Here is a 26763-nt window from a genome sequence, read left to right on the forward strand (position 1 = left end):
GAAAAAGCACAAAGTGATGTTGTGGCTCAAGTGGTAGAGTGCTGGCCTTGTGCAAGAGTAGCTCAGAGGCAGTACACAGGCCCTGAATTCAAGCCTCAGGACTGACAAGAAAACAAAACATATTACTGTAAATAAAATTCTACAATTGCTGGGAATATGGCCTAGTGGCAAGAGTGCTTGCCTTGTGTACATGAAGCCCTGGGTTCGATTCCCCAGCACCACATACATAGAAAACAGCCAGCAGTGGCGCTGTGGCTCAAGTGGCAGAGTGCTAGCCTTGAACAAAAAGAAGCCAGGGACAGTGCTCAGGCCCTGAATCCAAGGCCCAGGACTGGCAAAAAAAAAAAAAAAAAATTCTACAATTAACAACTTAGGACACAGTTTTCTTTATTAAAAGTAATTTTATAAAATTCCTTAAATTACACAAGCATAGCTAATGATGTTATTTGCAACCTAAAATTAGTTTCCAAGTGAATAAAATGTCACCTAACAAAAAGACTTACTTTGCGTTTGTACCAATCCAGTAAATGATTCCATTTTCATCAAAATCATGCTGGTGTCTAAATATAAAATTTTGGCCTTCTCTTAGTTTTCGAACAAAAACAAATGAAGATCGGTCAAAATCATACCACTGCTTTGCTACCTAAACCAAAGAAAACATAGAAGACACTTTTTAATAATGTTATTTTAAAGTATTAAAACTTTTTTCCTCATTTGTTAAGGTCAATTATATTATTAGAATTGTTCACTAAAAATATTTAAAAGCCAAGCACCAGTGGCTCATGCCTGTAATCCCAGCTACTTTGGAGGCTGAGGTCTGAGGATCATGGCTTAAAACCATGAAGGAAAGTCTATGAGACTCTTAGCTGCAATTAACCACTGAAAAGCTGAAAGTTAAGTTGTAATTCAAGTAGTTAAGAGTGCTAGCTTGCAGCAAAAGAGCTCAGAAACAATGCAGGCTCTGAGCTCAAGCCCCAGGAGCAATACAAAAAAAAGCAAAACAAAAAAAACTAGAATTAGGGCTGGGGATATGGCCTAGTGGCAAGAGTACCTGCCTCAGATACACGAGGCCCTAGGTTCGATTCCCCAGCACCACATATACAGAAAACGGCCAGAAGCGGCGCTGTGGCTCAAGTGGCAGAGTGCTAGCCTTGAGCGGGAAGAAGCCAGGGACAGTGCTCAGGCCCTGAGTCCAAGGCCCAGGACTGGCAAAAAAAAAAAAAAAAAAAAAAACTAGAATTAAAAAAATGATCCCCTTTCCATTAAAAAAAAAAAAAAAAACCTTGTACCAAACAACAAGAACAACAAATGGTTAAAACTATTATAATTAGGGCTGGGAATATGGCCTAGTGGCAAGAGTGCTTGCCTCGTATACATGAGGCCCTGGGTTCGATTCCTCAGCACCACATAGACAGAAAATGGCCAGAAGTGGTGCTGTGGCTCAAGTGGCAGAGTGCTAGCCTTGAGCAAAAAAGAAGCCAGGGACAGTGCTCAGGCCCTGAGTTCACCGCCTAGGACTGGCAAAAAAAAACAAAAAAAAAAAACTGTTATAATTATCTGTCCATTAAATTAATTTAAAAAATTTAAACTGCCAGGTGCTACTGGCTCACACTTATAATTTTGCCTACTCAATAGACTGAGACCTGAGGATTCAGGTTTGAACTCATCCTAAGCAGTCCTTGAGATTCAATCTCCAATTAACCAGCAAAAACCAGACTAGAAGTGTGGTTCAAGTAGTAGAATGCCAGGCATGAGCAAAACAGCTGGAAATATAAGGCCCTAAAGTTCAAGTCTAGGTACTGACACAAAATATATAAATGAATAAATTACTCCTTTAATTATTCTTTTATTATTTAGGTATTTTTAAACTATTTCAATATTACAAGTAGTTACAACAAATTATCTTTATATAAAAGGTATTTAGAGATAAAAGATAGAGTATATAACATTATTTTACAAAATATATTCCTAACAGTGGACTTACTAGGCCAAGTGTCAGTGGCCCAAACCCTTTAATCATAATTCAGGAGGCTAGGATCCAGAGAATTGGGGGTACAAAGTCAGTCCAAACAAAAATATTGGTGAAACTCTACCTTCAAAATAACCAGCAAAAGTTGAAGGCTGGAGATGTAACTCAACTGGTAGAAAACCACTCAAGAAGTCTCAAGCCCCAACTTCAAACCTAGATATGGAGCCAGGCTCCAAGGGCTCATTACGATAATCCTAGCTACTCAGGAGACTGAGATCTGTTCATCACAGTTAGAAAGCCAGTCTGAGCTGGAAAGTTCATGAGATTCTTATCTCCATTCAACTAACCCCCAAAAATCAGAAGTGGAGCTTTGGCTCAAGTGGTAGAAGAGAAGCTCAGGGGTAACACTCAGGATCTGAGTACAAAATTGGCACAAAAAGAAATTAAAAATAAAAAAAAAAGCCAAGCAAAAGCCAGAGGTCCAGAGTTCAAGCCCTAGCACAGCTGCACACATGGGCACACATTCCCATATACCAACTAGTGGGGTGGGAGGTGTGGTTCAAAGTGATGGAGTGTCAACCTATCAATTGTAAGGCACTGAGTTCAAATCCCAGTACCAAAACAAACAAACAAACAAATACAACTAGTGGTAAAGAAAAGTAGAATTGCTGGCCAAAAAAGGACCAAGCTACAGTAAGTACAATATGTCTGTGCCAGACAGAAACCCACCATCTTCAAGAGATACTGTTCTAGAGATTCTACAGTAGCTAGTGGTTCCATCTTTAACATTCTGCCAGTCCGATCAATCAGTGCAGTTTCACCAGGTGCACGTTCCAAGCGAAAACGCAATCTTCTTGTAAGTATCTGCACAAAATTAATAGTCTTTATAAAAATATATTTCCTTTTTTAGAAGTGTAAAAATGATACACATCAAATAACTGCAATAACTGAGACTTATAAAGCATAATCATAATGGGACAAGCAATTGAAATTTTTTATACATGTACACACATACACACACATATATGTAGACAAAATAATAAAAAATGCATAAATACAGTTGGGCATCAGTGCCGCATGTCTGTAATCCTAACTACTCAGGAGGCTGAGAGCTGAGGATCAGTTCAAAGTCAGCCCAGGCAGGAAAGTCCATGAGACACTGACATCCAATTAACCATCAGAAAACAGGAAGTGGTGCCGTGGCTCAAAGTGGTAGAGCTCTAGCCTTGAGCTCAAGAGCTCAGGGACAGCTTGAACTATGGACCTGGGTGCTGTCCCTGAGCTTTTTAAGCTAAAGGCTAGCTAGCTAGCATTCTACCACTTTGAGCCACAATGCCACTTGCAGTTTTCTGGTGGCTAATTGGAGATAAAAAAAATCTCATGGCCTATTTTGCCTGGGCTGGCTTTGAACCACAGTCCTCAGATCTCAGCCTCCTGAGAAGCTAGGAATACAGACATGAGCCACCAGCACCCAGATACACACATACATACACACAACACACACAAATATACACATACACATATGTATGTATATATGTGTATAGTGTGTATGTATGTGTGTATATACATATATATATATATATATAAGTTCACTATTAGAAGTGAAACTGTGGGTCAAGGGTGCTAGCCTTGAGGAAAAAAAGCTCAGTGACAGCACCCAGGCTCTAAGTTCAAACCCCAGGACCTGCACAAAAACAAAAGGTCCACTGAATAATGATAATGCCTACCACCAAAATCAAGTGCTGTAGGTGTGGCTCAAGTAGTACAGTGCACATGTTAAGTGTGAGGACCTGAGTTCAAACCCCAGTGCCATAAAAAAAAAAAGCTAGTTTCTAAAAAATTTCAATAGACATAACTTAAATGAAGTTATACTATAACACTAACAGAAATATTGTTTAAATGAAGTTATACTATAACACTAACAGAAATGTGGTATCTTGCAGCACCGCCCCCCCCCCCATCAGTTGGGCTTGAACTTTGGGCCTGGGAGCTGTCCCTCAGCTTCTTTTGCTCAAGGCAAGCATTCTACCACTTGAGCCACAGTGCCACTTCCAGCTTTTTTGAGTAGTTTTTTGGAGATAAGAGTCTCATGGAGTTTCCTGCCGGGGCTGGCTTTGAACAATGATCCTCAGAACTCAGCCTCGAGAATAGCTAGCATTACAAATGTGAGCCACCAGTGCCCATCTTATAATCAGCTTTTTAAATATAAAATTTCTTAATTCGGTACATTTTAGTGAACAAGTACAAAACTAGTCACTTCAATAAGCTTCATTTCTATATAAATTTTATGTACAGATCTAATTCCTATACAAACATAACTAAATATTTGTGTGTGCTTTGGTATAATTTTAGACTATGAAACGAACAGAGGGCACATTCCCAGCCTTCCTATTTTGGAATCTTGTACAACCTCCTGAATAAAACGTGCATAATAAAAGATGTTGGTACTCCTAGGACCATATAAACAAGATAATTTCCTGTCTCTGAGACTATTCACCAACTCATATGTTCACTAAGGATCAAGCCAGTTGATGATTATAATCCTAGCTACTCAGAGTCTGAGATCTGAGAATCTCAGTTCAAAACCCGATAGGGCAGGAAAGTCTGTGAGACTTGCCTACAATTAACTTCCAAAAAAACAGGAAGTGGAACGGTGGCTCAAGGGTAGAGTGCTAGCCTGGAACAAAAAAGCTCAGGGACAGTGCCCAGGTCTTAAATTCAAACCCCAGAACTAGCATTATTTAAAAAAAAAAAAAAAAAAAAAAAAAGCCTGGTACCAATTTAAGATTACAACTGTAATTCTAGCTACTCGGGAGGCTGAGATCTAAGAAACACAGTTAGAAGCCAGGCCAGGTAGAAAAGGCCAGGAGACTCTTATCTCCAATAACCTATTCAGATAAAAGCCAGAAGTGGCACTATAGCTCAAGTGGTAGAGCACTAGCCTTGAGCACAAAAAGCCACAGAGACAATGCCGAGGCCATAAGTTCAAGCCCTAGGTTTGCCCATGACAACAAAAAAAACCTAAGATAAAGCACACAGGTCTTGAGTTCAAGCACCGGAACAACAACAACAACAAAAAAACCAAGAAAAGCAAATCATCATTCCTGTGTTCATTCAGTAATACTAGCTAGCACCTAGCACTTTTTGTGATTACCTGGAGGTTATATGTGGATCCTGGTGTATCATACAAATGGAGAGGTAGTCGTTCAATTGATTCTAGTACAGCTATTAACTTTCGAATTAATGCAACTGCTGGTCGACTGTGAAGAAAAAAATAACTGTAAACAACTTTGCATAATTACACATAAATGTTCATGAAGAAACTGTAATAAACCTAACATAGGTTTGCTTTAGACAATTACTGAGTAGTCAAAGATACTCATAACAGTTTACTTTACTTAGGAATATTTTATTTTTATAATTTAAGATTAGCAATTACATTCAACACAAACAAGCTTTGACATTTAAATGAGTTTATAATATTTGTTACATAAAAAGAACATAAAGCAAAGTTTTAAGAAAGAAAATATTTGGTAGTATATCAAAGTATAAACTCACATAATATTTCTTGGGAAGTAACTGGAAAATTGAAAAGCCTCTATAACACAATCATTCCACTTAAGGAAATTATGTAAAAAGATGTTTCCATAAAGACAAGTATACTTAAGTACTACTAGTAATCATTTCGAACTGCCAAAATGTTTAATACAGTATAATTTCAATAAACTACTATCCACAAAAATATAATAGGCGAGGTGTGATCCCATGTCTAATCTCAGCTACTCATCAATCAGAGACTAGAAGATGACAAATTCAAGTTTAGTTCTCAGAAATCCTACCTCAGAAATAAAATATATAAAAGGGCTGTGTGGCTCAAGAAAGCACTTGTCCAATATGTGTAAGGTTTTGGGTTCAATCCCTAGTACTACCAAAATAAGGTAGACAAATAAATAGATAGATACATGTTAAGTACTCATTAGAAATCAAGCTATCTGGACCGGGAATATGGCCTAGTGGGAAGAGTGCTTGCCTCATACACATGAAGCCTGGTTCGATTCCCCAGCACCACATATATAGAAAAGGCCCGAAGTTAAAAAAAAAAGAAAGAAAGAAAAATTATAAGAAAAAAGTAAAAAAAGAAAAAGAAAAGGCCCGAAGTGAGCTGTGGCTCAAGAGTGCTAGCCTTGAGCAAAAAGGAGCCAGGGACAGTGCTTAGGCTTGGGAGTCCAAGGCCCAGGACTGGCACAAAAAAAAAAAAAAAAGAAAGAAAGAAAGAAAAAAAAGATTTGAGGGGCTGGGAATATGGCCTAGTGGTAGAATGCTTGCCTTCCACACATGAATCCCTGGGTTCGATTCCTCAGCATCACATATATAGAAAAAGGCAGAAGTAATGCTGTGGCTCAAGGGGTAGAGTGCTAGCCTTGAACAAAAAGAAGCCAGGGACAGTGCCCAGGCCTTGAGTCCAAGCCCTGGGAATGGCAAAAAAAATATATATATATATTTGAGCCAGGTACAATGGCTGGTGCCTCTAATCATAGCTATAGAGATTTCAAGGATTATGGTTTGAACACCGCTGGGGTAAAAAAAATTTTAAGACCCATCTCAACCAGTATCTGGGAGCATAGGCACATATGTGTGATGCCAGTTATGTGGGAAGCTGGGATCAGAAGGACCAAGATTCCATGTCAGCCAGGGCAGAAAAGTCCGTGAGATTCCATCTCTATTGATAGAAAGAAGATGCGGAAGAATGTCAGTGGCTCATGCCTGAAATCCTAACTACTCAGGATGCTTAGATCTGAGGAATACAGTTCTAAGCCAGCTTGGGCAAGAAAGTCAGTAAGATTCTCATCTCCCAATTAAGCACCAAAAACCTGGACGTATACAGCTGTGACTCCCAGTGGTAAAGCACTAGTCTTGAGCACAAATGCTCAGGGAGAGCAGCCAAGTCATGCAATCAAGAACTAAGACTGACACACACCGACACACCGACACTCACTCACACACACACAAGACCCTTTCATAAAAATAAGCAGAGCAAAAAAGGGTGAGGAGCATGGCTCCCGACTAACATCATAAATTCCATGGCCTCAAGAAGTAGGCAAAAGAGTATAATATAAAGACCCAGCTTCAGCAATTCAATTCAAAAGTCTGGTCTATGAGTTTTTGTTACTTTTTTATTTTTGAAGGGGAAGGGGGAATAGTAGTAGCTTTCAAGTTAGGAACTTACTTGCTAGACAGGTACTCTATCTTATCACCCAGGCTCTCAGTCTTTTAAAATTTCATTTTGTAGTAGACTCTTTTTGCTGCAGCCTGCTTGAACTACAATTCCATCCTCTTATTTACCTACTCAGCAACACCATTTTTTTTATTAGCTGAGATAGGATCTTGCAAACTTTTCCACAAGTTGTCCTCAAACAATGATCTTTCTGATCTCACTCTTCCAAAATGGCAAGGATTACGCTCTAGCAAGTCAATTTCTCTCTCTCTTTCTCTCATTTCTGTTAGTACTGGGACATGAACTTTCTCTGCTTTGGGGGTTTGGCTGGTGCTTTACACTTGAGCCATGCCTCCAGTGCAGTGTTTTTGCTGGTTAACATGAGATGGAATGCTAAGTCAAACCATGATCACCCCAATTCTCACCCTCCTGAGTGGCTAAGATTACAGGTGTGAGCCACCAACACCTGGCTAAACAATTTCTTTGCATCAACACCTAAAACAGTTCTCCTCCTCCCCTATGGTTTGAAGAAAATGATAGAAAGCACATCATTTCATCCAGAATTAAAAACTAGAATCTTTATCACACAAAATAGATTTAAAAATGATTACTTAACAGCTTCAAATTAAATGTAGCTAGTGTTTCCACTAATGTGGAGTTTTTGAAAGTCTAGTGACTAACTCAAGTTGGCCTCAAACGCCCTATATAGCTCACTTTTGTCTTTCAGAAACAGATGCTTAACAGTAAGTAATCAGCTATATTCATAACAAACATGTTATTTCAACTGTTTTATTCTATTAGATAAAACAATTTTCAAAAAGTTTCCTAAAATTTATGAACTATGTATAAAATAACTCTTACTTTTTTAACACTTGCAAAAAACAACTCAAGAGTTCCTTTTATGTGTATAAACAGTTAAGTTAGGGAAGTGTACAAACTGAAAATATTTCAAACATAAAATTAAATGAAATTTGCAATTTATGTTTTGACTTGGGTGCTGGGGACTGAACCAAGGGCCTTATATAGGCTAATAAGCACACTAATGTCTAGTCCCAGGCCCTGGTTTTTACCTTTCATCATCTTCATTTTCACTAAAGGCTGTTTTGAAAACATTTATTCTTTCTACCAGTTGACTACAATCTTGCTTCATATCCAAATCCATGCTCTAAAAACAAAAAGTAAAAAGAACAAATGAGTTTTTATGGATCTTGTTTAAATTTATCAGAAATTCATGGGATATATATTAACATATCATTTTTCAAATCATCAATACAACTTGAGTAAAATCATTAATCAATCTTTCATAAAAATTCTTTTCACTGTATGGTTTGCATAACTAGCATGTATGTTTTTCCTTTCTTCAATGGTATAAGGTAATCAGCAACTATGCTGCTAAATCAGTGATTCCCAAAGTAGGTACAATGATTCCTTATTACATAATGAGTACTTTCCATTTTTATAAGATTTACTCCATCAAGTATGAGGAAAAAAATAAAAACCGCAAAGATGTTACGAATAATTTATAACGAGGATTTTAGTCAATGGAATAAATGTTAATGGTACAACTCACAAACGAAGATTCACTGAAGTTAAGGAAAACTTCTAAGAGTTTAAAGTTTATAATCACATATAAATATTAATATAAAAATTAGGGGGCTGGGGATATAGCCTAGTGGCAAGAGTGCCTGCCTCGGATACACGAGGCCCTAGGTTCGATTCCCCAGCACCACATATACAGAAAATGGCCAGAAGTGGCGCTGTGGCTCAAGTGGCAGAGTGCTAGCCTTGAGCGGGAAGAAGCCAGGGACAGTGCTCAGGCCCTGAGTCCAAGGCCCAGGACTGGCCAAAAAAAAAAAAATTAGAATATCAAAAACTGAAACATGAAGAAATGTTTTCTTCACTAACATACAAGAAAACTTTTTTTTCTTAAGTATCAGTCCTGGAACTAGAAATCAGGCTTGGATGCTGGCCCGAGCTTTTTTGCACTCTACCACTCTGGTCCACTTCTTTAACCACCATTTTTGGTGGTTAAAGATCAGAGGGGCTGGAATGTGGCTTAGTGGTTGAATGCTTGCCTAACATGCATGAACCCTGGGTTCGATTCCTCAGTACCACATAAACAGAAAAAAACTGGAAGTGATGCTGTGGCTCAAGTGGTAGAGTGGTAGCTTTACAAAAAAGCTGAGGGACAGTACCCAGGTCCTGAGTTCAAGCCGCAGGACAGGCAAAAAAAAAAAAGGAAGAGTCTCATGGACTTTCTTGTCCAGGCTGACTTTGAACCATGATCCTAGATCTCAGACTCTTAATCTAGGCATGAGCTACCTACCAGTGCTAACAGAAAAACATTTTTAATAAAAACATTCAAAGTAGATTAAAGATAGAAGGAAAAATAAGGTTATTAAACACCTGCCAAATATTCATATGAAATCCTAAACTTTTGTTGGCTAATTTTATGCATACAATTTAGGTACAATATTATAAAATAGGTTATAGGGTGCGTGGTCCCAGCTCCTGAGTCTGGGCTGTGGCCCTGGCTGGCCAGCCTGCTTTTTACAGTTGTGGTTCCAGCTCCCGAGTCTGAGATGTGGCCCTGGCCGGTCAGTGTACTTTTTACTTCCCCAATAAATCCATCTTTTGACTTGAAAAATAAATAAATAAAAAATAAAATAGGTTATAGAATAGAATTATTCTATTTTATGTATTTTGGAAATTAGAGCAAGGAATTATAATAGCTCTTAAGAAAAAGTTTACATACCAAAACACTACATGTAATAGGGAAATTGTAGAAATTTGATTTGTTTGGTTCAATTGGTTTAAAATAATTATATAACTTAAAGGCCAGAGAAATAACAGATATTAACATTCACTTTGTCTTTATTTCTTGACAAAAGCAATCTAAAAACTCAAAAACGTGGCCATAAGTAATTTTTAAACCTAAATCATTATTCTTTGGAGTGAGAAGGAAAAAGCAATAGAGAGGGTTATTCTGAACAAAATATATGCATCTCTCTGAAATACCACATGAAGCCTCTTGGTACACTAAAAGGGGGGAGAAGGAGTAATTGGAAAATAAAAGAAGCTCAGTTGAGACGGCAGCTATCAATGGGAAAGAGGAGGACTAACAATGAACATAAACAAGGATGAATATGGTCATAGTAGTTTGTTTACATGTACAGAAATAGAACACACTTCTGAGATGGTTTTAATATGTAGGGAATGGGATATGGTAGAATGGTACAGATGTAACAGGTTGATCAGGATGTACTGTCTACATACATGTGTGGATATGTGACACTAACAACCGTCTATACAACCTTTGTATAAGAGTTTTGAAAGCTCCATTATACTTCCATTTTTCTGGTACGTAATAAACTTACGTTGTTTAAAACAGTAAGAAGTGCTTGTACTAAACCACTACTGCACATTTCATATGGTGAAATTGTGTTTTCATCCTTCAAAAGTACAATTAGGTTTTCTAAAGCTGTCTTCATTAAATCTCGCCAAGTGTTCTCACCTTCAATACACTAAAAGAAAAAAAATTAGCAAAAGCAATTTTTAAAAACAATAACTTAAGAGTAACATCATAGTAATTATCACAAACATAACTTAAATGCTAAACAAAATTAAAAGTTAGAATTATTATAGACAATTATCTCTACCATAGGTCAACCAACTTTCTCATAAGGGCCCACTAAAAAAATGTTCTATACTTTGCTGGCCATATACCTCCTGTGATTATTCAACTCCACTTTTGAAACATGAAAGTAGCCATGTAAAATACAAAACGAACATGGTTATGTGTAATAAAATATTATGGGTCACTGAAATTTGACTTTCATCTAAGCTTCATGTGTTATATTTTTTTTTGTAAGATGAAAAGATTTTATTATTTTTTTATTCAAAATTTTTATTATCAAACTGATGTACAGAGAGGTTACAGTTTCATACGTTAGGCATTGGATACATTTCTTGTACTGTTTGTTACCTTGTCCCTCATACCCCCCTCCCTCCCCATGTGTTATATTTTTCTTCTCTTGATTCTTCAATCACTTAAAAATAGTTTTAAAAATTTTAACTAGCTTTTCCCATGTGAAGAGCAGAACCTCTCACGTACACGAACACAAATAAATAAACAAATTATTGCCTCAAAAAGTTATTGAGGGCTGGGGATATAGCCTAGTGGCAAGAGTGCCTGCCTCGGATACACGAGGCCCTAGGTTCGATTCCCCAGCACCACATACACAGAAAACGGCCAGAAGTGGCGCTGTGGCTCAAGTGGCGGAGTGCTAGCCTTGAGCGGGAAGAAGCCAGGGACAGGGCTCAGGCCCTGAGTCCAAGGCCCAGGACTGGCCAAAAAAAAAAAAAAAAAAAAAAAAAAAAGTTATTGAAAATCAGGCAGGCCAGATTCACTGGGCATCAAAGCTTAAAGGGATGAGAGTAGGCAAGATGGCACACATCTGTAATCTCTACACTGAGGCAGGTCAATCCAGAGTTTGAGGTCAGACTTACTATCTGGTAAGACCTCATATCTCAAAACAAACAATAACAACAACAATAAAATTTAACGTACTTGTCTATTCGTATGAAGCTCCCAAGATGACTCTAACTGAGTTGCTATGTTTCTCAGTGTTACCACTACTCCTCGAGGCATGCTTTCAACAGCTTTAAAGTGATCATCATATAAATCTCGAGCCATAGTTCGTACCTATACCAAAAGAGAAAAAGAAAATGTGAATTTTCACCACAATTAATAATGTTATCAACTCTTCCCTTTTACATGTCAGTGTATGACTTTAAAGAATAAGATTTTTGAGGCTGAGGATACAGCCCAGTTGTCAACTATTTACCTACAATGTGTGAGTCACACCCAGTGTTCAATCCCAAGCACTACAACAAACAACAAAAAAAGATGTTTGTGCTATATTAAATTTCAAAAAAAAGGTTACTACTCCTATTTACCTATGTCAAAGGCTTTGATGATTAAAAGGGTACTCTAGCAGACTTTAAACATTTACTAAAATAACTTTCAGTTTTTCTTTTTGGGTAAATAAAGATGAAGTACTTAATACACTTGTTCCTCATTTTATTGAGGTTCACTTATTGCAACTTCACTGTATCACAGGCTTAAAAAAAAATAATGATCCCTCACCAACTGAGGGAGTTATATTCCAGACACTTCTGTGATAGATGAAAATTCGTGAAGTTGCAGTAAGCAAGGGACACAATGCTATTCCATGGATTTTCACCTAGGCAGGGGTATCTGGAATGTAACTCCCATGTTAGGTAAGGGATCCCTGTATATTTAAAATAAAGTTACAAATTATGTAAAAGATTAACTTTGTTCTAGCTTTTTTCTAATTAACTTTTTTCTAGCTTGTTCATGCTGAGCCAATTTGGAAAAAAAAATCATCAAAAGGAAAATTATTAACTGCTTCTATCTAGGTCAATCAGTCAAAGTTGACTTTCTTTTTCTAGGAGACAACTTAGGTTTCTAGTATTAGTCACACATAGTATAGATGGCATTCATAATTTTACATATTTCAGCACAAGAAGAAAATTTACTGTCAATTTGGATTCTACTGAACAATCACTGAAGTTAAAATAAAGACATTGGAAAAAACCATTTGTATATTTTCTAATTTAAGGTAAGGTCTAATGAAATTTAGCACATAATACTGTTAACTATGCTTAAATAATGCAAATTTAGAGCTTATTTCATTGTACTTTAATTATAAACTACTAATCATAACTTCAACACACAACAGAAATAATTTACTCCCTAAACTACTTACTGATACTGTCCCATTCTATTTTAGTATATCCTATACAATTTATAAATAAATCTACTTAAAATAGTTAATTTTCTTTTGGGAGGGTGGGTACCAGTCCTAGGGCTTGAACTCAGAGCCTGCTTAGTAACTCTCTGAGCTTTTTTGCTCAAGTACTTGCTTTTGTACTCTACCACTTGAGCCACAACTCCACCTCCAGCCTTTTTTTAAAAAAAAAAAAAAAAAGTGGTTAGTTAGAGATCTCAGCCTCCTGAGGAGCTCAGATTACAGGCATGAGCCACTAGTGCCTGGCCTGTTATTTTTTTTTTTTAATGCCTACAGTAAGTGTATTTTGAAAAGTACTACTTTCATACCCTGAAAGAATAACAACCGACTGAGCACTGACTTACTAATTTCAAGAAAAACAAATCAAGGACTAGGGATGTCATATGGTCTACCAAGTCCCCGGATTTGATCCTCAACACTGGTTGTTTTTTATTGTTGTTTTGTTTTTGTTTCTGGCCAGACCTGGGGCTTGGACTCAGGGCCTGAGCAATGTCCCTGGCTTCTTTTTGCTCAAGGCTAGCACTCTACCTCTTGAGCCACAGCGCCACTTCTGGCTTTTTCTGTATATGTGGTGCTGAGGAATTGAACCCAGGGCTTCATGCATGCTAGGCAAGCACTCTACCACTAAGCTACATTCCCAGCCCAAGGTTATTTTTTTAAGGAGTGTATAATAGTGTTTTTATTTGTCATATTTTTGTTTGGCTTTAAAGAAAACAAAACAAAAATATAAGGGTGAGACAAGGATCATCCTGATTATTTGTCTGTTATAGAACTTTACTTTTCTTAGTCTACATGTGGTAGGTGAATACAACATATAGTCTAAGGATCCTTGATGATATAATACAAAATACTCCAAAATCTGAAATTCTTTATAACACAAGGGCAAAAATTCCACTTCGTGCAATATATATATTTACTTTATACATTAATTACAAATATTGTATGATTACCTATAGACTAATTACCTCAGATAAGGAATACATGAAATGCAAATAAACTGTATTTTGTTTTTATCACAGCACTGGGGATCCATCCCAGGGTCTCGCATGCTAAGCAAGAACTCAACTCGTGAGTTATACCACCATCTCACAAGTAAATACTGGTTTTAGACTAAAACTCAACCTCAAGGCATCTTATTATAAACATGTACATTTTCCAAGATCAAGAGAAATCTGAAACACATCTGGCTTCAAGCATTCTGGTGAAGGTACTATATGTTGCTAGGCCTTGGTGGCTCATGTTTGAAATCCCGGCTACTCAGAAAGCTAAATATTGAGGTTCAAAGTGAGCCCAGGCAGAAATGTGTGAGATCCTTATTCCAACTAACTAGCAAAAAGTGAAAGTAGAGGCATTGCTTAAGTGGTAGAGCACCAGCCTGGAGGAAAAAAAAAAAAACATTCAAGAGCAGTTCAGATACTACTATCAACAACAACAAAACAAAGTCAGGCACCAATGGCTCAGAAGGATGAGGATGAGATCTGAGGATCACAACTTTGTTACGGGGTTCAAGGGAAGAGATTCCTTGTCCTCCAAGAGTCCCCCACTCAGAGATAGTCTCCAGCAAAAAGATGGCCTAGTGGCACGAGTGCTTGCCTCGCATACATAAAGCCCTGGGTTTGATTCCTCAGCACCACATATACAGAAAATGGCCAGAAGTGGCGCTGTGGCTCAAGTGGCAGAGTGCTAGCCTTGAACAAAAAGAAGCCAGGGACAGTGCTCAGTCCCTGAGTCCAAGCCCCAGGACTGGCAAAAAAAAAAAAAGCCAACTGACCGGCCAGGGATGCAGTACAGACTCGGGAGCTGAACTGCGACAGTGAAAAGCAGGCTGACCAGCCAGGGACACAGTGCAGACTCGAGCTGCCACCATGACCCCGTGCAGCTCTCAAATTGGGGTTTATAAAGTTAAAAAGTGTGACACAGATGTAGGGGCTTGATGCAGGGGGTACAGCAAGCAACAAACAAGCAGGCGAATTACAGAAGCAGAACTTCAGGGTCAGGTTGACCTAATCTACTCCCCCCAACATTTCTTACCATGTTTCCCTAATGAAGATCCAGTCAGCTCCGCTCCCTACAACAAATTTGAAGGTAGCCCAGACAGGAAAGTCCATGAGACTCTTATCTCCAATTAATTACCAAAAAGCCAGAAATGAAACTGTGGTTTGAGTCGTAGAGCACTAGCCTTGAGCAAAAAACTTCAGAGACAGCACCCCGACCCTGAATTCAAGTCCAAGGACCCTGCCCATGACCCCACCCCTGCAAAAAAAATACCCCATTGCCCAACTTTAAAAACCTTATAACCTATCAAAAATTTACCAAGTACTATACAAGAGAAAGAAATCACATTTCACAATATACCTTTTGCTTTGTTTTTTCCAATTTAGATTTCAGTTTTCTGCCTCTTTTCCCAGTCCAGCCAGTCACAAATTCTGAACCTGAGGTAGGGACCCCCCCAAAAAAAAAAAAAATCACAGAACATACTTTATTACAATTTAACATATTTGTTTATTCTTACTTGCTAAATTTACAATAGCTACATACTTACCCAGAGAAGTTTCTGCAGTAAATGAATGTTTGGTTCCTCTATTAGATTCAAATACAAAACCAGGTAAATCTTCTTTCAATATTGTGGCCTGCTGACCATCTGAGTTATGAATGGCAATTTCTCCTTCTTTTAAGCATGTTAGTGACCAATTCCCAACAGTAAGTTTAGTGGGTCCTGGTGCTGATAGTATAGGTTGACTTGAAGTAGATGGCTTTACTTGCCCTCGAGCTCTTTGTAGTTTCTCTAGGAATTCACTTCTGCTTTCTATAAAGACAAAATATGGTTTTTAAAAAACCTCAATCCTCTCAAGTATTTCATGATTTAGGGGTTAAGGTACATACTTCAGTGGTAGTTCACTTGCCCAGCACATACAAGGTCTAGGGCACCACACATAAGATCCTACCAATCAATTTAAGTTGCTTATAATAAAAATTATATATGGACAGGCGCCAATGGCACATGCCTGTAATTCTAGCTATTCAGGAGGCTGGATCTGAGAATCACAGTTTGAAGACAGCTTGGGCAGGAAAGTCCCTAAGACTCTTATCCCAATTAAGCAACAAAAAGTCAGAATTGGAGTTGTGGCTCCAGTGTTAGAGTGCTATCCTTGAGTACAAAAGCTCAGGGATAGTGCACTGAGTTCAAGCCCCAAGACCAGCACAAAACAACAAAAGGTATATATAAAATGTTTTTATAGTACAACAGTTTTTCTTTCTTATAAAACTGTTTCCATGATCATCAAAAATGTGCTACTTCAGTGACAATATTAGTAAAAATATGAGCAGCAAAATGAAATTTAAAAGACAGTAGCTTAATTGAAAGAAAGTATTACCTGAACTATCTGATCCACCTTCAGGGCTACCACTTGAATACATGGTAGCAAGTTTTCCATCCAGGATAAATCTGAACCATCCATTACTGCCATTAGATAATTCCAGAGCTGCAGCATCACTCCAAATATATAAGCAGTCCCTTCCCCTAATGATTGACCAGTCTCTCCAATGATAGGGTTTACCTTGCTGCAATTCTTTAGCATCTTCCTGTGGTTCATCTTCCTGTGTATAATTATTCAATAAAATAATTATTTCAAATGCAAATTATTTAAAAAACATGAATATGAATCAAATTTAAAATTTAAATATTCTAAACATCATATCCAGATGCCTGTAATTTAATATGTATCATGACTAATTACCTGCTGAGCCCTGGTGGCTCACGCCTGTAATCCTGGCTACTCAGGAGGCTAAGATCTGAGGATCATAGTTCAAAGCCAGCCCAGGCAGGAAAGTCCATGAAACACTTACCTTCAATAAACTAAAAAGCCACAAGTGGAACTGTGGCTCCAATAAGCCTACCAACAAAGCCATAGTGGAGTTGTGGTTCAAGTGGTAGAGCACTACCCCTGAGCAAAAGAAGCTCAAGGACAGCACCAAGGCCCTAATTCAAGCCCCAGAACCAGCACCAAAAAAAATTTTAAATCCTAAAAACGTTAAGTAAAAAACATATGAGTAAAGAGCTCAATTATATCACATTCAAGAACAGTGGTAAAGATCAATGAATTAGAGCTCTATACACATCTTGCTAATAGGGCTGGGAATGTGGCCTAGTGGCAAGAGTGCTTGCCTCATATACATGAAGCCCTGGGTTCAATTCCCCAGCACCACATATATAGAAAACGGCCAGAAGTGGCACTGTGGCTCAAGTGGCAGAGTGCTAGCCTTGAGTAAAAAGAAGCCAGGGACAGCTCAGGCCCTCAGTCCAAGCCCAGGACTGGCAAAAAATAAATAATTTTACAAAAATTTTAACAGAGTGCTAGCCTTGAGCAAAAAGAATCCAGGGACAGTGCTCAGGCCCTGAGTCCAAGCCCCAGGACTGGCAAAAAAAAAAAAAATTTTTTTTTAAGAAATGGAAGTTTAGATAAGATCAATAGAATCCAAACTATATAATGATAGTGTAATAAATAACAAAAGCTTTTGAAAAATAAATTCTTTGAGCTGGAAGCAAGACTGAAGGGGTAAAATGCCTAACTTGCAAGCTCAGGCCCCGAGTTCAAATGTGATGTAATTATACAACAGAGAATCTACTCAGCCATTTAAAAATAAAATAATGAAATCCTGTTTGTTTGCAACATTAGCTGAAGGATATCATATCAAGTGAAAGAAGCCAGGCAGAGTAAGACAAATAATACATCTCAAAAAACAGTTGATCCCATAGAGTCTTAAGAGACTCTTATCTCTAATTAACAAGGAAAAAAGCTAGACTGAAAGTACAGCTCACAACAGACATGAGTACAAATCCTGAGCAAATAAATAAGTAGCCAAATGTGAGGAGAAATGTACTCTTTACCTGATTTATGTAACTGTAACCCCAATGTATATTACCTTTATAATAGCAATAAAAAATATACATGTTACAAAAATGGAGGGAGTACTGAGAAAATAGCTCAAGTGGTAGAGTGCCTGCCTACCAAGTATGAGTCCTGAATTCAAAAGCTTCAATACCACAAAAATTTTCAAATGAATACTAAAATTACTGAATAAAGTCTAATGAAATTGATATAATCACAAATTATGTTCTTACAAATTGCTTAATTACTAACAGAAAAAGTACATAGCCAAGCTATGGAAACAGCCCAGATGCCCTACAATAGATGATGAGTGGATCCAAAAAATGTGGTATCTGTACATAATGGAATTTTACACAGCCAACAGAAAAAATACTATGTCATCTGCAGGGAAATGGTTGGACTTAGAACAAGTCAAGAGGAACATGGGCGCATGTTTTCTCTCATATGCGGAAGCTAGATCTAATATACACTGGAACATATTAAATTATACAAGACTAGACATTTACACACAGTGAGACCAAAGAAAGATATTCTTAGGAGAGGAACACAAAAGTACAAGGCTGGGCTGGGAATGTGGCCTAGTGGTAGAGTGCTTGCCTAGCATGCATGAAGCCCTGGGTTCGATTTCTCAGTACCACATAAACAGAAAAAGCCAGAAGTGGTGCTGTGGGTCAAGTGGTAGAGTGCTTGCCTTGAGCACAAAGAAGCTCAGGGACAGTAGTCAGACCCTGAATCCCAAGCCCCAGGACTGGCAAAAGAAAAAAAAATTCTAATGCCTATGCGCATTTGATCATATAAAATAACTACCTAAGTGAACTCCAGGAAATGGAAACAAGAATAAAAAAAAAAAGAAACAAAAGGTAGAGAAACTTACAGCTTAATTAACAAATCCTAGGTAATATTATCAGCAACTAGGTAAACATACCATGTACTGCTGAAAATGTTTATAATGCATGAAGAACTGAATATCATATCTGTAGTATGCCTACAATTATAAATAAACTGAGTCTAATTACAAAGAAATATGATTACAATCTAATTACAAAGAAAATGCCAAATGAAGCTCTGGCCCCATTAACTGGTCTCCCTACTTCAAAAATACCAAAGCTACAGAAAAAAAAAAAAATTGACAAACTGCTGTAAGACTCAGAGGAACATGAAGACTACAGTATGTGTTCCTAGATTGAATTCTGTACCAGGAAAAAAAAACTGCTATGAAAGACATTAAGGATGATTGCAGGGCTGGAGACATTGTTCAAGTAGTAGAGCAACAGTTGTGAACAAGAAGGATGATGGCAACACTTTATCATAGTCTCTGGACTTACTAGCAATTAGTTTTATATAAATATATAATTTTTTTCAAATGCTAAGGATCAAACCTAAATCCTCACACATAACCAAACACTATACCACCAGAGTAATCATGATCCCATACTACGACTGTATAAGAGAATATGTCTTGTTATTTTTCTAAATCAAGTGTTTATGTATAAAATGGAGCATACTATATCCAGCTTCCCCTCAAATAAACAGTCCCAAAATATATAGACACAATTATCTGTGGAAATGATTAAGGCAAATAAGGCAATGTTAATAACTAGCAAATATAAATAGGGAATTTGACACAGTTTCTATCTATAACTTTATCCCCAGTTACAAAAATGTAATCTTTTTTTTTTTTTTTTTTAAAGAAAGCTGTTTTATTTTATTTTATTTTTGCCAGTCCTGGGGCTTGGATTCAGGGCCTGAGCACTGTCCCTGGCTTCCTTTTTGCTCAAGGCTAGCATTCTACCTCTTGAGCCACAGCACCACTTCCGGCTTTTTCTGTTTATGTGGTGCTGAGAAATCAAACCCAGGGCTTCATGAATGCAAGGCGAGCACTCTACCACTAAGCCATATTCCCAGCCCCAGAAATGTATGTAATCTTTACTACTCAGGAGCCTGAGATCTGACAATACAAGTTCAAAGCCAGTCCAAGCAGAAAAGACCATGAGACCCTTAAGTCCAATTAACCAGCAAAAGGCCTAAAGTAGAGGGGTTCTACTCAAGTGGTAGAAATCCAGGTCTTGAATAAAAAAGTCAAGTAAGAGTTCAAGGAGCTGAGTTCAAGACCCAATACCAACACACAAAAATGTATCAAAAATTTAATAGAAAACTGAACTTAAAAGTATAGTGCCACCTTCATGCTGCCATTATTTTATCAAAAGCACCATAAAATGAAATTACATTTCTTCAAAATAAACGCTATTCCAATTAAGACCACTCACTTTTTCTGGTTTTGACTCCTCTTCATTTTCATCATCAGAGGAAGGACCTGCCAAAGTTGATACTTTGCTAATTACACCAAGTCTGGCTAGCTGATCCAAAAAAATATCACCACCTTTATCTACTAAATCTCTTATGATCTGCAAAGCAAGCAAGTGGCCATCATCATCATCCTGGAGAAGGGAAGAAAAAATAAAGAATAAGAAAGAGCACATGAAAGCAAGGAAATTAACAGAAAATGACAAAAATAAGTTTAGTTGCTTTGAGTAAACAAATACAGTAATGTGCATAGACAAAATGACTTACTGAAATTAGAACAAAACTTTTATTTTTGCTGACTACTATCTAAAGGAAATTAAAGCTACAAGATTTTTAAACAAATGAGAAACCAACCTCTTGATCAAGAACAGTTGCAGTGATTTCCACTAATACTGTAGGCAAATTATGACCAACATCAGAGTCACAAACTTCTTTTAACAGTGCTTCAGAGCAAAAATGAATCATTTTTCGGATTAGAGCAAGACTTGCTTTCCTTGAGAAAAAAGAAATCACAGAAATTTATGTTATCAATGTTAAGAAGCTAAAATTAGCAAAAACACAAACAACTATGCAGTAGTAAAAACTACAGTGAGGCCAGATGCTGGTGGCTCATGCCTATAATCCTATTCAGGAGGCTGAGATTTGAAGGCTGTGGCTCAAAGACAGCCCAGGTAGGAAAGTCCCTGAAACTCTGATCTCCAATTAACCACTCATAAACTGGAAGTTGTGGCTCAAAGTGGTAGAGTGCTAACTTTAGACAAAAGAGCTCATGCACAGCACAAGCCCCAAGGGCAGTCTCCCACCCCAAAATCCAACTAAATTGTCCAATATTGTTTGATTAACTCCACTAAAAAGCACTAGTTTCTTTTAAAGTAATTTTATTTCCTATGATTATTATTACGAGGTTGAGATAAATCAAAACTGGCATTTTCCCCCCTTTTTCCAATTCTGGGGCTTGAACTTGAGGCTTAGGCACTGTCCCTATGCTTCTGTGTTCTACCACTTTAATCTATAGCACAATTTCCCACTTTTTGGTAGTTAAGAATCTCAGGACTAGGGCTGGGAGTATGGCCTAGTGGCAAGAGTGCTTGCCTCCTACACACGAAGCTCTCAATTCGATTCCCCAGCACCACATATATGGAAAGCGGCCAGAGGGGGCGCTGTGGCTCAAGTGGCAGAGTGCTAGCCTTGAGCAAGAAGAGGCCAGGGACAGTGCTCAGGCCCTGAGTCCAAGGCCCAGGACTGGCCAAAAAAAAAAAAAAAAAAGAATCTCAGGACTTTCCTGCCTGGGCTGGCTTTGAACTTCAAGCCTCAGATCTCAGCCTCCTGAGTAGCTAGGATTACAAGGGTAAGCCACAAATTCCCAGTTTAGTAACTTATTCGTGTGTGTGTGCGCGCGCGCGTGCACACACGCGTGTGCAGCTTTTTATTGGTTAAGATGGAATCTCACAAACTTTCTGGTCAGGCTGGCCTTGAACCTCAATCTTCCGTGTCTCTGCCTCCCTAGTATAGTAGCTGAGATTTCAGGCGTAGCCTCTGTGTCAGGCTAGTACTTGCTTTGTTCCAATCCAAGCTCTCCTGGTACAGTTTAGTAACTTATTCTTTTAAAATAACACACACATGAAATTATAAAAGCCTAAGTGAAGCAAGCATCTAACTCTTGAGAGTCTAATGTCCAACTCACCAGCAAAAAGCTGGAATTGGAGATGGGGCACTGCAGGCTCATGCCTATAACCCTAACTATTCAGGAGGCTGAGATCTGAGGGTCTTGGTTTGAAGCCAGCCTGGGCAAAGAAAGTCGATGAGACTCTTATCTCCAATTAGGTACCAAAAAAGCTGAAAGTGGAACTGTGGCTCAAGTGGTGGAGCACTAGACTTGAGCAAAAAGGAGAGGGAGAGTGCCCTGGCACTGACTTCAAGCTACAGGCACACATAAAAAAAGCTGGAACTAAAGGCATGGCTCAAGTGGTAGAGTACCAACTATGAGTGGGAAAAGATGAGCTCTTTAAGTGAAGCCCCAGTACAGGCCCAAAACAAACAAACAAATGGCTAAGTGACTATTTTGCTATCAGAGCCCATAATCAATTCATTCAACAATGAACTTTTGAGCATCTAACAATATTCTGGGCACCAAGACATAAATATCATTATTCTTGAAGTGACCAGACAGAAGGGGAGAAAGAAAAAAAAAGGGGGTATCCTACAAAGGCACCTGACAGAGCTGTTATTTCTACAGAATGAGGTCTCAATTTTATAACTGCTTGCTTGTATGAAGTACTGGGGATCAAACCTAGGGACTCATACATGTCAGACAAGTACTTTACAACTGAGTTACACTTCTAGTCCCTTTTTAACTCTATAACTGAATTACAATATTTCTGCATTTTATTACAATTTCAAGCACAGAGAAATTACTGGGTACACAAGAGCCAAACTTCCCTAATAGTATTTAAAGTTCCTTTCCACACTTTATTAATATTTATATTTAGTTATAAAGTTTAGTATTTATGTATAATAGGTTTAGATGATGATTTATTTCAATAAACAGCTTAAGAATATCTGTGTCACCTCTTCTCTTTTTTCTCCCACTCCTCTACCCTCACACTGAAGGCATGAATACTACTGAATACTGTAAACACATTGTAACTCATTTAAAAACATGACAAACCATGTGAACTAAGTGAACTAAGTTTTATTATCCCAAAGAAAGGTAATGAATCAACTAAAGTACACAAAGCTTATAAATTACAATATCTGAACTCAAGTTCATCTTTTATCAGTACATGATACATAATATTTACAACCTTAAAAGTTCCTGTTTAACATTGTTATACAGTCAATTATAAGCACATGATTTAAAATCTTGTCTATTAAAAATACCACTAGCTAGGCACCAGTGACTCATGCCTATAATAGTAGCTACTCAGGAGGCTGAGATCTGAGGATTGTGGTACAAAGACAGCCTGCATAGGAAGACTATTAGACTCTAAGTTCCAATTAACTAGAGAAAGAGCAAGGAGCAAGAGTCTCAAGCAAGAGCACTAGCCTTGAGCAAAAAATATCAGGAATAACATCCAGGCCCTGAGGTTCAAGTCCCAGGACCAGCACACACAAAAAAATAGTACATACATATACTGTGTCTTATTATTCACTGCTTGATTTATTTACATGGGCTCTGAAATTTTTACCGTGAATTTATATAGTAAGGATGGTATTATTTGGTCTTATTTGCTAACAAACACTAATCTATTGTCATATTTATTTGAACTAAGAAGTGTTTCATTCTTGGGTCTTTGTTGCTGTAGTCTTTGTGCTGGCCATAGGACCTGAACTAATGGCTCCACTTTCTTGTTTGGCTTTTTTGCTCACAGCTTGTGCTCTACCACTTGAGCCACATTTCCACTTTCTCTTTTTTGATAGTAATTGGAAAGAAGAGTCTCTCAGCTTCCAACCTTAATCCTTAGATCTCAGCCCCCTGAACAGCTAGGATTATAGGTGTGAGCCTCCAGGGCCCAACTGAGTCTTTGTTTTGATATAGTAGTTTTGTACTTTTTGGATAAGATAAATTTAAAATGACAGATTTAGCCAGGCAAAGTGGGATGTGCGCCTATTCACAACTATTCAATTAGGAGAAGCTGGAACCTCCCTTCTCCCAATCTGCTTCCCACAGAGCTAGGAAGACAAAAATGTGCCACCATGTCCAGATATCATTTAAGAAGAGGTCTTGAAAGCTGGGAATGTGGCTTAGTGGTAGAGTGCTTGCCTAGCATGCACGAAGCCCTGGGTTTGATTCCTCATAAAAAGAAAAGGCCAGAAGTGGCTCAAGTGGCAGAGTGCTAGCCCTGAACACAGAGAGGCTCAGGGACAGTGGCCAGGCCCTGAGTTCAACCCCCAGGACTAACAAAAATAAAAAGAAGAAGCCTTGAAAACTTTCTGCTTTAGCTATCCTCACACCTCAAGCCTGTCAATCTCAGCCTTCCAAGTAGCTACGAGCATAGGCATTTATTTCTAACATGAATAATGAATATCTTCTTCTTCTATGAAGATCTACCAAATTCGGGATAAAATTTCATCATATTTGCTACAATAATGGCACTGTGGATTTATGTTTTAAATACTTATCTGTTAGAATATATACTGAAGTATTTGAGAAGGAACAAATAATTCCTAAGTTGAACATGAAACAGAATGGCCTTTACATAATAGTAAGCCCAACTCCCAGTCTGCAAGGCAGCCAAAAACATTAAAATTTATGAAATTGTATTTTACATTGCTTATGCCCACAAGTATCCTAGGTCTAAAATTATTTCTAAACTATTCAAGGTCAGTATAAGAGAGTAACATATCATACCACTAAAGAATTCATCTTCCTTTCTTTCTGTGGGGCAATATTCAGGGCCTCATGCTGGATAGGCAGATGCTTATTGAGCCACACTTCCAGCCCCCCTTTTAGGGGGAGGCGCATGTGTGTGCCTGTTGAACGGTACTTTCAGACCCTTTTTAGGTGTGTCTATATGTATGTGTGTGCACACACATGCATGCAGGCCACTCCTGAGGCTTGAATTCAGGGCACTGTTCCTGAGCTGTGGTGCTCAAGGCTAGTGCTCTATCGACTTTTTGCTTGTTAACTGGAATTAAGAGTCTCACAGAGGGCTGGGAATATGGCCTAGTGGTAATTACTTGCAGATAAGAGTGTTATGGACTTTCCTGCCTGGGCTGGCTTCTAACTGCAGTTCTCAGATATCAGCCTCCTGGGTAACTAGGATTACAAGTATGAGCCATAGGTGCCCAACTCTAAATGTTATTCTTAATATTGAGGGTTTTTTGGGGGGTAGGGGAAGAAGGTGTCAGTCACAGGATTTGATCTCAGGAGCTGGGAGTGCAAGGCTAGCTCTCTACCATTTGAGTGACAGTGCCACTTCCAGTTTTCTGGTGGTTAGCTGGAGATAAGAAACTCATGGACTTTCCTGCCTGGGCTGGCTTTGAACCACAGTCCTCAAATCTCAACCTTCTGAGTAGTCAGGATTACAGGCATAGCCACAAGCACCCAACATTTAACATAGCTTTTAAATGCTAAACCTCAATTCCTTCTCGAAAAGAAATAATTAGTATTATTTAGCAAACAGATACAAACAGTATGAATACATACCTTATTGAAGGCAGCATGGTTTGCTGAAATGTTTGTGCAAACACTGGCAATAACCTTTTCAAGTATATTGGTGCCATTTCGGGATCTCCTTTGGGCTCATTACATTCTTCTTCATCCTTATTTGTATCTTTCTTTTTCTTATCATCTCCTTTATTAACTGGACACATCCAGTCACCTTCAAACAAATATTGTACAAAGAAATATTTTTCAGAACCACTGTTTCAAGGAAAAAAATCTTGATATATCAACATTAGCAGATTGGGGACATAGCTCAAGTGTTAAAGCAAGCGAAAGTTACCAGTTTATACCCAAGTAGCAACAAAAAAATAAGATCTATCCACCTCAAATTGCTATCATCTAGCAGGTAGGAATATAGATAGCTTAGTGGTAGAGTGATTAGGCAATGTGTTGGATCCTCATACCAGGAGGATCCAGAGGGGAGGATATAAAATTAGATAGTATCTGTTGATGGTGTTTTTACAAACTAACACTTCTAATAAGATGAATAACACATCAAGGAAATCATTTTGCTACTACCTTTGATTCTAAAAATTACTTCAGAGGCTTGACACTAATCAACTCTAAGGTCAAATTATCTTACCTGCATAATACCCAAGTATTCTTTACCAAACATTCCCCTATGCCTTGAACTTTTGACTTTTATTGGTTCTTGAAACATGCAGTCAGTCTCAAGAAAATGCATCAGTAACTGCTAAAGGTTTAAAAATTAAAAGAATATGTGTACACATATATATATATATTTATAGGAATAGTTCGTTTATATGTTCATGGGTCTACAAAAAATGACTTCTGTGGAAGCGAAGATGAAAAACTAATATTAGATAGACTAAAAGGAATTTACTACTCACCAGGAGATTGAAGAATAGCTACAACTTCACTATGGCCCCTTTCGCGAGCTTTATCTAATGGAGTTTTCCCATCTTCATCTCTTAAATCTGGATTTGCACCATGCCTTAACAGAGTCTTAAGAAAAACAATGTGAATATGTTGTTTCTTAAACATCTACTCAGAAATCTAAAGATTTCCCATAATTATTTAAATTATAGTTACTAATCCATATCTGCATTTATTGCCTTAAAAGCAGCTATTTATATCTTTAATAAGTAGATTAATGTACTTATTTTTATTATCTGAACCTATTACTTCTCCATTAAATTATTCTTCCTAATTTCTTTAATGAACAGAGTACTATTTAGTTTGTGACCTGGCAATCAATCCAGATTATTTCCTACATAATGCCAATGAATATTTTGACCAAAAAGTCATCAAGATCTATCATCCTTTACTGCCAGAAGCTCCAACTTAATCTTTCACAATCTCAAATTGAGAAGTTAATCACAATAGTTCAAAAACACTTTACTAACTGGCTAGCTTTAAACACA

At 37.8% G+C, this 26763-nt stretch overlaps 1 protein-coding gene across 9 annotated transcripts in view; it reads right to left on the reverse strand.

Moving 5' to 3' along the window:
- The window catches only part of Hectd1 (HECT domain E3 ubiquitin protein ligase 1), an 89354-nt gene that overhangs the window by 40067 nt on the left and 22524 nt on the right, over positions 1-26763 (reverse strand). For all 9 annotated transcript variants that reach the window (XM_048362194.1, XM_048362193.1, XM_048362188.1 and 6 more), the window contains exons 9-21: positions 26230-26344; positions 25361-25535; positions 20566-20704; positions 20175-20345; positions 16393-16615; positions 15561-15824; positions 15374-15450; positions 11755-11889; positions 10562-10708; positions 8255-8349; positions 5124-5229; positions 2699-2833; positions 504-643 (exon numbers count right to left, since the gene is read on the reverse strand). In XM_048362194.1, coding sequence (XP_048218151.1) covers positions 504-643; positions 2699-2833; positions 5124-5229; positions 8255-8349; positions 10562-10708; positions 11755-11889; positions 15374-15450; positions 15561-15824; positions 16393-16615; positions 20175-20345; positions 20566-20704; positions 25361-25535; positions 26230-26344 — 1922 coding nt within the window. The remainder of the gene's footprint in view (positions 1-503; positions 644-2698; positions 2834-5123; positions 5230-8254; positions 8350-10561; positions 10709-11754; positions 11890-15373; positions 15451-15560; positions 15825-16392; positions 16616-20174; positions 20346-20565; positions 20705-25360; positions 25536-26229; positions 26345-26763) is intronic.

The sequence above is a fragment of the Perognathus longimembris genome, chromosome 14 (assembly GCF_023159225.1).
Source record: "Perognathus longimembris pacificus isolate PPM17 chromosome 14, ASM2315922v1, whole genome shotgun sequence".
NCBI classification, from domain to species: domain Eukaryota; kingdom Metazoa; phylum Chordata; class Mammalia; order Rodentia; family Heteromyidae; genus Perognathus; species Perognathus longimembris.